Consider the following 12,833-nt stretch of genomic DNA (forward strand, 5'->3'; position numbering starts at 1 on the left):
TTATTTAATAGACTTTTGTGATAGGGAAACTGGTAAGGCAATCATTCTTTTTTTTTTCAGGAATGCTTTCTTTTGTAAAGTAATTATAAATCTAAAACTAAAAATGTAGATTTATAGTAAACCTTTTTTTTCAAGCCTTTTAAGCTTTTGGGTACTTCTTTTTCTTTTACTTGTTTAATATCATCATAGACGATCTTAATGTTTCATGTAAAATTTTGTACATTTATTTTTAATGTAAAAGTGTTTTTACTTGTTTATAATAATGAAAATAATAAATCAAAGTATTCTTAATCTCCCCTCAATTAATCAATCACATTAAATCTTTGTCATGGGAATATATGGTTTAAAAATGCAAAATTACTTTAAATGGAGAAGGGTAAAAACTCCTTAATAAGATACATACCTGAAATGTATTTCTTTGGATTCCTGCTAAAACGCTCATCAATCAACAAGATTGCTCCCCAATCTTTCCTGTAAAATAGTTAATAGAAATTGCATTGTTCGGTATATATCGCAGAGAGCAAGCAAAAAACTTAATTGCAATTTATTTTTAGAAACAATTGCAGCTACACATGTTGTAAATATGTTACAAAAACCTTCGCTAGTTTCACCTGGAACTATACAACTCAAAGTCAATTAACCCATTTACATGTTGAAGAAAGATAATTTTACAAACCCTAAAAACTTAACAAGTTTTTGCTACTGAAGCTTACCCTGTTTATTATTGAAGTCTTTGGTATATAACAGCTTAAATGTAGGGGCCAATAAATTCATAATAAATAAGATAACTGCTTTTGCATCAATCAATTACAAGCAAATACATGCCTTTCTATGAATGAAATTAATATTCATATACATAGGCGGCGGAAGCGGGGGGGACGGGGGGGACGTGTCCCCCCCTAAATTTTAGGTGGGGGGGACGGTCCCCCCCATAAATTTTTTTTCGATAACCTTTTTTTTTTTTTTTTTTTTTTTTTTTTTGCTTGTCAATTTTTTTTCCTGCGTCCCCCCCTAAATTCACGTGGACCCCCTTGACACGTGTGTTGTCCCCCCCTAAAATTTAGGTTGATGACCTTTTTTTTTTTTTTTTTTTTTTTTTTGCTTCTCAGAAATTTTTGGGGCGCTTGTCCTATTTTTTACATGTGTCCATCCCAAAATTTCAGGTGGACACCCCCTAAATTTATTGGCTTCCGCCGCCAATGTTCATATAAATACATTGCACTAGGAGAAACAAAATTGTATAATCCAAAATCAAGAGATGGAAATCTTTAATCTTATCAAAATCAGATGGAAAAATAACAGTTATTGAATTAAAAAAATATACATTATTTTGCTCACTTTTGTGAAAGTACAAACTTTTTGTCCATGATATATTTTGTGAAACCTGCCTTACATATCTTCTCATTAAAAACCATGATCTACGGACATGATACATTTGATAAAATACACATTAAAATTAAAATTTGTTGAAGAGTAATGCAGAAGTTCTTACTCTTTTAGATCCAACATCTTGGTCATATTGCCAACTGGAGGATCTCTACAGCATAAGTGATTCCAACATTTGAAAGTCTCTGAACTTTCCTATTTTTCATTTAATTTTCTCAAACATTATTTATTTATTTCTGTTTGATACAATTCAACTGTGTTTTAGGATTCCATTCTCTTTTAATTCTAATCTTATCATTTTCAGTCTGGAGTAGGTCTACCCCTTTAACCTTTCATCCCATTATTGACTCACTTGTGTCTAATGCACCTGCCCAAGGCTTGGTTAAGAGCCCTGTATGCCTGAACCTCGTACCATTCGCCACCGGATAGGAGCCCTCTAGAGGCAGCATACTGGTCATTGTAATGGCGTTTAGCCTCGACCTGTGCATCGCGAACATTTGGGTATGGAATGCCAACCTAGTGGATTGAAAAAAAGATTATTCATTGCCGTGTTTCATAAGCTATGGAAAATGGAGAGGGGAGAGAAATTTGCTGCATGTATATAGGACATATACATAGTACTGTGCACTGCCTCCTAGGTAAGAAATTGGCCTGTCCACTGCTACCAATAGATGGCGCACTGTATTGTGAGTCAACCAAATTGAATAAAAGTATGAAGAACTAAGTACAAATTATAATGACAATAAATCAATGTCAATATGATTTATCAGACACACATATCCTTTCTGCAGAGAGCTCAACTTTTCAATTGTGATCACGACCCTAACTTTGGCCAAGTGGCCATCTCGTCACCTAAATGAGACTCGATTGCATTCAGGATTAATATTTTTTTTTACATGCTCTTTATTTGTTACATATTATTTTCCCCAAATTTAATGACCATTACAGCAAATACAGTCACATTTTATTACAATTAACACTGTTTTCAATTGTCCTTGTCTTAACCTCATTTTGCACCCTTTACATTAAATATCAAATAAATCTTTGACCTCTGCCCACCCCATGCACCCTTTTACTCTGGATTCAAAATGGAGTTCTTTGTCACATTCACATTGTCATCATGTTATATACCATACAATACTCACAGTGATAACTGCTCTGGCATTGTTGTCAGCAAAGTCCATGCCTTCACTGATCTTTCCCCTGCACACAGCAAACATCAACACTCCTGTGATTCGCTGGTTCTCCAAACCTGAGGACAAATTCAGGCAATTTGATTCACAACCAAACTAATTTGGCAGTCATCAAATCAGTTTGGTCAATTGTTATCTTATACAACAGTCACACCAACAAAACCTTAAACTTAAAACCGACCAAACGTACATGTATGCTAGTGGAAATATACCTCTGTCAGTTAGGAAGTAGTTTTGCATGAGTGACTGTAGCATAAGGGATCAGGATCCCGTCTTACAAAGAGATTGGTCCAATCAATCGCAACTATGGAAAGCCAGCAAAGTCAACATATAAAATGCATGTTCATTTTCTCTTGAAATCTAGATATGAATGTATATCCATAAATTCATTGATTTCTTGACAATTTGGTGTGATCTCCTTTGTTTACAAAAGACATTTGCAAATTTCCTGTAAAAAAATTATGACACCGATGGACTTCCTTAGAGTTACGACTGATTTGATCAATCATAAATCTTTGTAAGACGGGGCCCAGGGCTTGCTTTTAACCCAAGGTAATGAAGGCGATGACCATAGTTGCCAACCCTCAACTACCTTGGCCCACGAAATTCCCATTACCGATAGTGGCTCATGTTTTTTTTTTTAAATACCTTGCTCTCCCGAGGGTTTACTGCCACGGCTGTTCACAAATATAGACAAATACAGACAAAAATATTCCATGGCAAGGGCAAAACACCTTCTTTTTAATCAAAATAGCAATGAATAGTTCTAAGAAAGGCCTGTAAATTTCCACTGGATTCCATACAAAATATCATTTTGCATAATCAAGTACGAAAAAGGCCTGTAATTTTCCATGTGAATCAAATATAAAATAATTTAACATTTTCTGATAAATAATCACTCAAGAGGCTACATATACAGAAAATAACAACATGGGACATAATCAAAGTCATAAACATCCCATAAAGCAAGGCTCGACATTAGCGGTGGCCCGGTGGCCCGGGGCCACCAAAAATTCATCTCGGGCAACCATTATTGAAAAAATGTTAAGTTTTGGTGGCCCGAATCGGGCAACCAATAATTTTCAATGTAGCGCAATTTTTCTCCCGATTTTGCATGCATTTATCAACTTTCTACAGTTCAAATTGCAAGTCAATTCGTCATGCGCCTTTTTTGTTAATCTACACACAAATACACACACACAAAGATTGCATAGTCATGACAGTATGTAGGCCTACCGCTAGCATACAGTAACTATTATTCTGCCGGCCGTGCCGGCTGTCTGGCTGAGCTTTGCATGCGTGAAACCACTGCAGCTGGCTGTGCGCTAGCAGACTATTCAGACTCAGGGAGCTGCGATGCGAAATGTTACTGCTCAGAAATCTTCCCCAGAACTTTGAAAATCTACGTCAAAGTCACATTTTACACCAATGAAATGCCCTTCTACAGTCCATATTACTGAAACCTGATAATTCGCAAGCATTAAAAGGAGGAATTATGACCTCTATTTTGACTCAAAAAGACCGATTTCCAAATGCATTAAAACACATAGGTGAGTACATCACAGTCCCACATGTGCATTTGTATGTATGTTGATATTTGGTTTATTTTCGAAGCTGTCTTGAATAGACAGCTTCTTTCTTTCTTGTTTATAAATGACTTCTTAAACCACTCTTAAGGAAGTAAATACTTTGGGAAGACATTTTATTGATGTGAAATGTGAATTTTTTCCACCATTTTGTCAAATATAGGGAAGGAATTTTCTCACTGTTTTTTTCCAGATAACTTTTGCTGTTTTCTTATTTTTTTCTGTCATTTTTTTTACAGTGATTAAACCATTTATACCCCTTCCCATTGAATATGCCTGATTAAAGAACATGTTTCTACTGAATAATAATAATAATAATTTTCCCCATTTTTTCTGATAATTTTGTCTTATTCATTTTTCTTACATTTTCTTTTGTTTTTTTCTCAATTTTAACTTTGTTTTTTCTTACTTCATTTTTTTATTTGTCTTATTTTACTTATTCATTTTTACAATTTTTGTTTCTTTTTTCAATATACTATTCTAAAAATTATTTTTGTTTATTTCCCCCTTTTATACATTGTTCTAATTCTGCAGCATATTTTCTGTGATTTTCTCCTGCTACATGTATAATATGCTGGAAAATAAGCTGGATTTGGGGCCTGCATAATCTAGGTTTTACGATCAAAAAGGAAGAAAAGAAAAATCATTGTTTTGTAAATCAATCTGAGTTTGCTATATGCACTATTTATTTACTTTACCATTATGAGTGTGTGTCTATACGGAGATTAAAAGTCCACACAACCTGGAAACAATACAATTCTTTTATTCTCTTTCAATCATTTCATATTCACAATGATAGAACAATTTATATATTACCACAAAATAAGCAAAGTAAAATAACAGCAAGCACGATTTACATACAAGATGTACAAAGAATAGTGGTACGTGGTAGTGACTGCAGAATATTTCAGTTTGTTTTATTTATTTTTAATTAATGTTTTTCTTTATATTTTTCGGGCCACCAAACTTTACTAATGGGCCACCAAAAAAAATTATTTGAAGGTTTTGGTGGCCCGAACGGGACACCACCAAAAAAAGTTAATGTAGAGCCTTGCATAAAGATTAGGGAAACATGAGGACTTTTCTAATAAAGGCATTTGCCCCTTCAGCTTCATCTCTCTGAAATGCTCTTCCACTGAGGATTCAAACAATTGAATCATTATTATTATTATTTGTTTTGGCGTCACCTGTGCCTGGGAGGCGAAAAGCGAACTGAATCACTGTGACCCGCAGGTCTCTCCTCCCAATATAACTGATTGGGGGGAATGCAGGTGGACCACTACACCGGGGTTTCCCCCTACTCTTATACGAATAGTGCAATAGGTTCTTAACGTGCAAAGGTGGTGACTCTCCTCTACACGGGGCCTCCATTTAACGTCCTATCCGAGGGACGGAGTGTTTTCCATTGTAACATAGCCTGCATCTATGAAACATGGGAGAGACGTTTACACACAACGCACTGGCTTCAGTCATCTGCCCGGGGTGGACTCGAACCCACGATCTTTGGTTCGACGGGCAGACGCGTTACTGACTGAGCCAACACCGCTCTCAAATTGCTTGAAGCATTCAAAAAGTATTTAAAATCATTTTCTGTTTTCTTCTTACTTTTGTTGAATACTGGGTGTTAATGTATTTTTTTTCTCCCTGTAATCCCTCCATCCCTCTGCGCCTCAGAATAGTTTACTAGATAGCGCATAATAAATGCTGTGTTTTATCATTATTATCATTATTAATATTCCTGTAAGAAAATATGTTTGACTTCTTGATAAATAAAGATTGTGGATTGAAGTTCTCACCATCTTCTTCACATAGTTTGATGGTTTCATAGTACTCTCTTAGTTGTTCATCAAAGACTGATTTATCACCTCCTCTTGCTTCACACATCACTGACTTCAAAGACTGGAGCTGGTCGTACAGTCCTGTTGCCTGTTCAAAGACATTGGTTTAGAATACATCATGCCTTGACATGGGATCTTGGAGGGGCAAGATCACATTGATGAGGGGCACTTTTTCAAGAAGGCTAGACAGCATAGGGCACCGAGGCCACTTTTAAAGGGGAATGTAATTCAATATTCAAAATATCATTTATGAAGACAGGGCGCAACTTCAGTGGCATCGACTTTAATAAACGGGTAAGAGGATATCGCAGGGGCGGGCGCCAGAGGCAATGGCCTCCTGTGGCCCCAGGCTATTTCGAAGTCTGATACGTGTATTGTATCACAAGATGATCAATTAATAAATAACAGCACCGCAAAACCAAAAAGAGCAATATGATCAACATTATCATTGTCATCATCAGTTATCTTTGCAATCATTAACTTTATAAATACCACCGCAACTATGACCACCATCATCGTCACTGCCATCAACATCATCATCATTGACATCATTCTCACTACGTGGTATCAGTACTGTCATTACTATCATCACCATTATGATGATGATGATCATTATTATCATCAAAATCACTACCACTGCCACCATCACCACCACCACCCTCACCACCATCACGGCTTATATCATCTTACCGTCCATCTTTCTATCACTTTGTTCATCATACTGTACGAAGACACAAAGCACAGAACTCCATACGGTATCACCTTACAGACCTCTAACACCACACGACCAAGGTCATCTTGGAATGCAAATGTCTGTAAAACAATAACATAATACGATACAATTTAATACAGCATAGCTAATTCAAGGTTTAAGCAACATTTTTCCTTGTGATCAAACATTTGTTGGCTCTTTTTTGATTTGCTTAGATTTAGATTGTGGAAAAACCTGCTTTAGTGTGGCACTAATGGTTTTATTCTTAAACCTTGAAGAAGTACTCTCCTAAAAAGCGTAACTTCTGTCTTGGAGAGGATTCTTAATGATAGAGAAGCTGGAGTTTTAACAGGAGATCATAATATATATAGTAAATCGGGATACAAGGTTTGTTATCCATTTACAATAAACATATAAAGTAAATTTTCAACATCAGCCATGGATGAATTAGTCTAGTATGGGCCCATTCATACATTATTGCACCTCATGTACTATCAGTAACCAGGGAAGATCAGTAACTTGTCATTCACACGTTACTGCCACACATGCGACAGATAGCAACTTTGCACACCTCATCAACAGCAAAGCTGGATTCCCAGCTCTTCAAGAAAACAAAATTCCCTGATTTTTCCCTGATGAAGTTAAAAATTCCCTGATAACTATTTAAACCCAATCCCAGTTTTGCATGTTTTCTAAGTTGTTGCAGTGAACCTGAAAAACAATAATGTAAATCTAATTAGTACCACTACATGTATAACCAGTAATTCAATGGATGTTGTTTTGATATGCAACAAAATATAACAGAGGCTGACTGACTACCATGTTTTTGACTTATGGGCTAATCAAAATTCCCTGGTTTTTCCCCTCATATGAGGCATTTTTCCCTGATTTTCTGACTCGAAAAAAAGTAAAATGACTTTCCCTGATGGGCTGGGAACCTAGCATTGTGATGTATGATGTGTGACAATGCACATTGTCCATGGTTATTCAAATGTCGTAGCAATGGGCGATCTATCTACACTGGTTACTGATAGCACTATCAATCATAAGGTTAACATCTGAAAGTGGTTATGTCCAGCCTGACCCAATATCAGCTTTGACTCAAATTCATTGGCCCGTATTCTGAAGTCAGGTTTAACTTAAACTCAGGTTTAAAGTTGTGGTTAAGTATGGACAGCCATTGTTACATAAATCACTAACAGTAGAGATATCATATTTCAGCTCATTTGGCTCTCAAATCATTCATAATTGTGTAGGATGTATAAATAGATGATTGCATTCACCATCGATGAGTCAGGAAAGAGCACAATAAACATAAGAAACATACAACTTAATAAAAATTCTGACACTTATGGCTTCCCATACTTAAACTACAACTTTAAACCCGAGTTTAAGTTAAACTCGACTTCAGAATACGGGCCATCGTGTCTACAAAATATAATTAATTAGTCTCATCACCAATGTTGGTAATAATATACTTGCCTCTGCATTTTTGTAGGTAGCATTCAAGGAGTGTCCATTGGGACCAAAGGCTAAAGAGCCTACCCACACCTACGAATGAAGAGACAAAAAGCAATCAAATCTAAATTAGCCATAAGCAATATTTTCATGCATTGTTTATTTATTTACTTCATTGAAAACTTAATGCCTGTACATATGATTACCAGATGCCTAATATGTTGGATAAATAATTTTTGTACATAAGAGCTCTTTGAACTTGATATTGAATTCTCATACGACACACCTACTCACACAAATATCTGCCGAGCCTGCTACATACTGCCTTACATATAAAGATGACCAACATTAGGATTATTCCAACAATTGTATAAGTACCAGAATAAAATGCAAGTGGAGATTCATTTCATAATCAATCCAGCTGCAATAACATGAATAACTAAGTAAAATATCTTGTTTGGCCAATCATTTATGCTACAGAGGCCCAAAATCATTACACAAAATTGAGCATCAGTTTTAATTCTTGCATGCTCAAAAAATATTCAAAAATAAAAAAAAATATCATTCAATTTTTAAAATAGTAAAAGGATGTGAAAATATGAAATTAAAATATCAAAATTGCTGTCTTCCATGAAAATTAGATTGAAAAATGTTGATTTCTACAGATAATTTCCTCACTATTTAAAGAGGTACACATATTTTTCTAATTCATCAAGAGTGGCTTTGTCACCTCAGAAATGGGAAAGGGAGAGATCACCTGTGAGGATTTAATGACATGGTTCGCTTCAAGCTGGATAGGAAAAGCCACACCAAGCTCTGAGGCAAAGGAACTCATTGGTGATAGGGTTCCCGAAGTCAGGATGATCGTCCGAACTGAATTCCCAAAGTCTGTGAAAGCCTGTAAAAAAAAAGATATTAAAGAAAATTCTTTCTATGACATATACTAGTATGCTCAGGGATCTTAGTCCACTTAAAAATCACATAATAAAATCAGCCTTCAACAATGCTGTGAAAAGTTGAGTTGCATCACTTTGAGAAAGAAAAGGGATGGCGCAGGCTGAAAAGATTTATAACCCAATAAATACAGTAAAATTCACAGAGCAAAATGCTGAAAATTTCATTAAAATCGGATAACAAATAACAAATTTATTGAAATTTAAAATTGATCAATATTTTGTGAAAACAGTTATATGCAGATGGGCTGATGATGTCACACATCCACTTTCCTTTTTCTTATGTTATTACATGAAATCGTACGTTTCAATTTTTTCATACATGTGTAAATGATGTGTTTCCATTATGATGAAATAGGTTGCGGCAATAAATAACTAATGCACTTAATCAGGTGTCAATCCAATTGTTTTAGTTCTTGGTAGAAAAATATTGAATAAACCTATTTTCTATAATAAAATACAAAAGAACAAGTGGGATATGACATCATCAGCCCACCAAATGAATATTCATAAAGACATGCCTAGAACTGTTTCACCAGAATAATGCAAATCTTTAAAATTCAAATTTCCATTTTTGTCTTTGCAGAATGATACTTTAAAAAGACAGAGAGCAAAGAATGCTAGAATTCATCTAAGTCAAGCATTACATATATAAATGTAGAACCAAGTGGAACTAAACTGGACCAAAAGATAAATTCGCCTGAATTTTTCTCAACCCCTGACAATTTTTAGTTTAGAGTAGCAATAGTGTAACTAAACTTACAACAGCTGGGTTCAGGCACCAGAAGTTCAATGACAATGTCCACACAGCCTGGTTGCCTGTTACAAAGATAACAAGCAATGATGCATCAAAACATATAGGAACCATGAATGGTTACGATCCAATTTCACATCAACATATCATTAATACTAGTAGACAGATGCATACTCATGTGATAAGTATTGTAAAATTATTTATAATAAGAATGAAATATCCTCTTCAAATTCAAAATTCATATTTGTGTTTATTTCCTCCAAAAAGAAGAAACAAAATGTCATAGCATATGATATGACATATAGCATCATACAAACAATTTATAAATTGAAATATATACAAAATTAGTATTAATTTATTAGTAAACATGACAAAATATGAGAGTAAATTATACACAATCAATATTTGTGGAAAAGGGGAGATTCACTACTTAGCTGAGCAAATGGTGTAATCCAATAGACAAGTATTTATTCTGCCAATCCAACAAGGAACACTACGACATGAATTCACCAGTCTTTAAAGGACAAGTCCACCCCAACAAAAACTTGATTTGAATAAAAAGAGAAAAATTCAACAAGCATAACACTGAAAATTTCATCAAAATCGGATGTAAAATAAGAAGGTTATGACATTTCAAAATTTCGCTTAATTTCACAAAAACAGTTATATGAACGAGCCAGCTACATCCAAATGAGAGAGTCGATGATGTCATTCACTCACTATTTCTTTTGTTTTTTATTGTTTGAAATATGAAATATTTTGATTTTCTCGTCATTGTCATGTGAAATGAATTTTCATTCTTCCCTGAACACGTGGAATTCCTTTATTTTAACATTTTGTGCTTCAGGCAAGGAGGTCCTAATCATCAAATTCGTAAAAATTGTAATATTGTATAATTCAAACAATAAAAAACAAAAGAAATAGTGAGTGAGTGACATCATCAACTCTCTCATTTGGATGTAACTGGCTCGTTCATATAACTATTTTGTTAAAACTAAGCGAAACTTTGAAACGTCATAACTTTCTTATTTTACATCCGATTTTGATGAAATCTTCAGCATTGTGCTTGTCTGATTTTTCTCTATTGATTCAAATCAACATTTTTCTGAGGTGGACTTGACCTTTAATACTTACTTCTTCTTCTCTGGATCCATCTATTGTTCTGTAAAATAATACATAAAATGAAGAAAGCAAATAGTAAAAGGAAGAATTCACTGTGCATTACACATCTTAAGAATGTTCTACAATTTCTAGGTAGAATACAATACCATTATGTCAACAAAGTAGCAGGTAAAATTCAGTTTTATCAAATCTTCAGTCAAAATCTATTTCCTCTTTCAAAATCAAAATGAATCAATTGATGGTTATCTATTTCAGCTATACTAATGGGAGGTCAAATAAACCCTTAATACATGATTCAAATATTTCAAAAATCTATTTATCTATCCAAATACCTAACATCTACAGGCACTCCAAAGCACTCAGTTGTTTGAATCACTTCTGATTATTGAGACAATGTGTCTGCAATTGATTGCAACTGAATATGAATTCTGTAATATTGATTACTCAAAGGCATATACAGTTCATATTCACATTAAAATCATGCAATAGAGGTGGATGCTGTCACTTTACATGAAGCCGCCTTCATACTGGCAAGGTATATAAGTAAACCTAACAAACACACATAAAATAAGAGTAAATTGCACTTACTGTGTTTGGGAACTGATTCTTGGCTTTGGTCTTCAGCAGTGCAACCCTGAAAATGTAGACAAATCCCCACAACGTGATATTCATAAGCACTGTTTTCACAAACCACCCAAAGTTACAAAGAATTGCATTTTGAGGAAAATGTGTATAACATTTTAATTTAAATGGTACGGTTAGATGATCTGTTCATGAATCAAACTTTCATTTTTAAAAAATGCAAAATAATTAGCAGACAAATTAGAAATTAAACAACCTGGGCATTAAACTGGAAAGAATAAGACAAACTGGATATTAGACCAAGTGTGGTGTGAACCAAACAGGAATTACGCCAAATTGATGGCAGAGCAAAAGGGTACAGCTCATGTGGTATTGGACGAGCTAAGAAGTAAACCAACTGCTGGTAGACCTAGTAAATAAATATAAACCAACTATCCTAAGCAAGAATTCTCTATTTGGTAGCTACCAACAGATGGAGAGGGAAGCTACAAAACCCTAAGGTGTAAGTCTGTACTTATAAGAGATAAACTTTTAAAGAAAAAAAACACAACAAAAAGTTCTTACTTGTAATTAAAATAAATCTTATTATTAAAAAAATAAAAAAAATTTTACTTGTAATCTTTGGTGAACTTCATATCATCTTTGAAGAGGAAGTTAAAGATGACAAAAAGAGCTTTGAAGAGTGACCCAGTAGCCGCGCCCAAGGTCGGACCCATCTCTTTGATCCCTCTCTCATCCTCATCTTCCATAAGGGCTGCCAGATGATGCTATGGAATGCACAGATTATTATACAATATTAGGGCAATCACATAAGTATCTATATTGGGCCCCTATGTGGGACTTTCCATTTTTTTCATATCAAGAAAAGTTGAAATGCTCTAAAATTATCATGACTTGAGCAGTGAAGCAAGAACAGAGATAACTTTGTGTCAAACCCTTATATTTCTTTGATTACATGTAGACAATAATTATATAATAAATACAATACACTGCCTGCTTGTAGAACAAATGATTCTAAATCTACTTTCCGTAGCTAAATTTTTCTATTTAGTCGCCAGGGGCCTGGGAATCATTTTTGAAGCGGAAGTGCTGATTCGAAATAAACAAAACAAAATTGACTAGCAATAAAAAATTACTTTAACTCCATAATGAACATGATATTTGTCAAATTTCTACATTTTAGCATAATGACCTCATTTCGAGCATTCCCACTTCTGGGGGGTCATGTTGGTAACACCTAACAGAGGGA

General features: G+C 34.6%; 1 protein-coding gene across 1 annotated transcript in view; it reads right to left on the reverse strand.

The window, feature by feature from the left end:
- The window catches only part of LOC121408396 (Fanconi anemia group J protein homolog), a 48,083-nt gene that overhangs the window by 19,145 nt on the left and 16,105 nt on the right, over positions 1-12,833 (reverse strand). Inside the window, exons 13-23 of the mRNA XM_041599868.1 lie at positions 12,197-12,351; positions 11,591-11,636; positions 11,015-11,042; positions 9,890-9,945; positions 8,931-9,071; positions 8,198-8,266; positions 6,694-6,816; positions 5,962-6,091; positions 2,532-2,638; positions 1,739-1,902; positions 404-471 (exon numbers count right to left, since the gene is read on the reverse strand). Of these exons, the coding sequence (XP_041455802.1) occupies positions 404-471; positions 1,739-1,902; positions 2,532-2,638; positions 5,962-6,091; positions 6,694-6,816; positions 8,198-8,266; positions 8,931-9,071; positions 9,890-9,945; positions 11,015-11,042; positions 11,591-11,636; positions 12,197-12,351 (1,087 nt within the window). The remainder of the gene's footprint in view (positions 1-403; positions 472-1,738; positions 1,903-2,531; positions 2,639-5,961; positions 6,092-6,693; positions 6,817-8,197; positions 8,267-8,930; positions 9,072-9,889; positions 9,946-11,014; positions 11,043-11,590; positions 11,637-12,196; positions 12,352-12,833) is intronic.

The sequence above is a fragment of the Lytechinus variegatus genome, chromosome 2, assembly GCF_018143015.1.
Source record: "Lytechinus variegatus isolate NC3 chromosome 2, Lvar_3.0, whole genome shotgun sequence".
Classification (NCBI taxonomy): Eukaryota; Metazoa; Echinodermata; class Echinoidea; order Temnopleuroida; family Toxopneustidae; genus Lytechinus; species Lytechinus variegatus.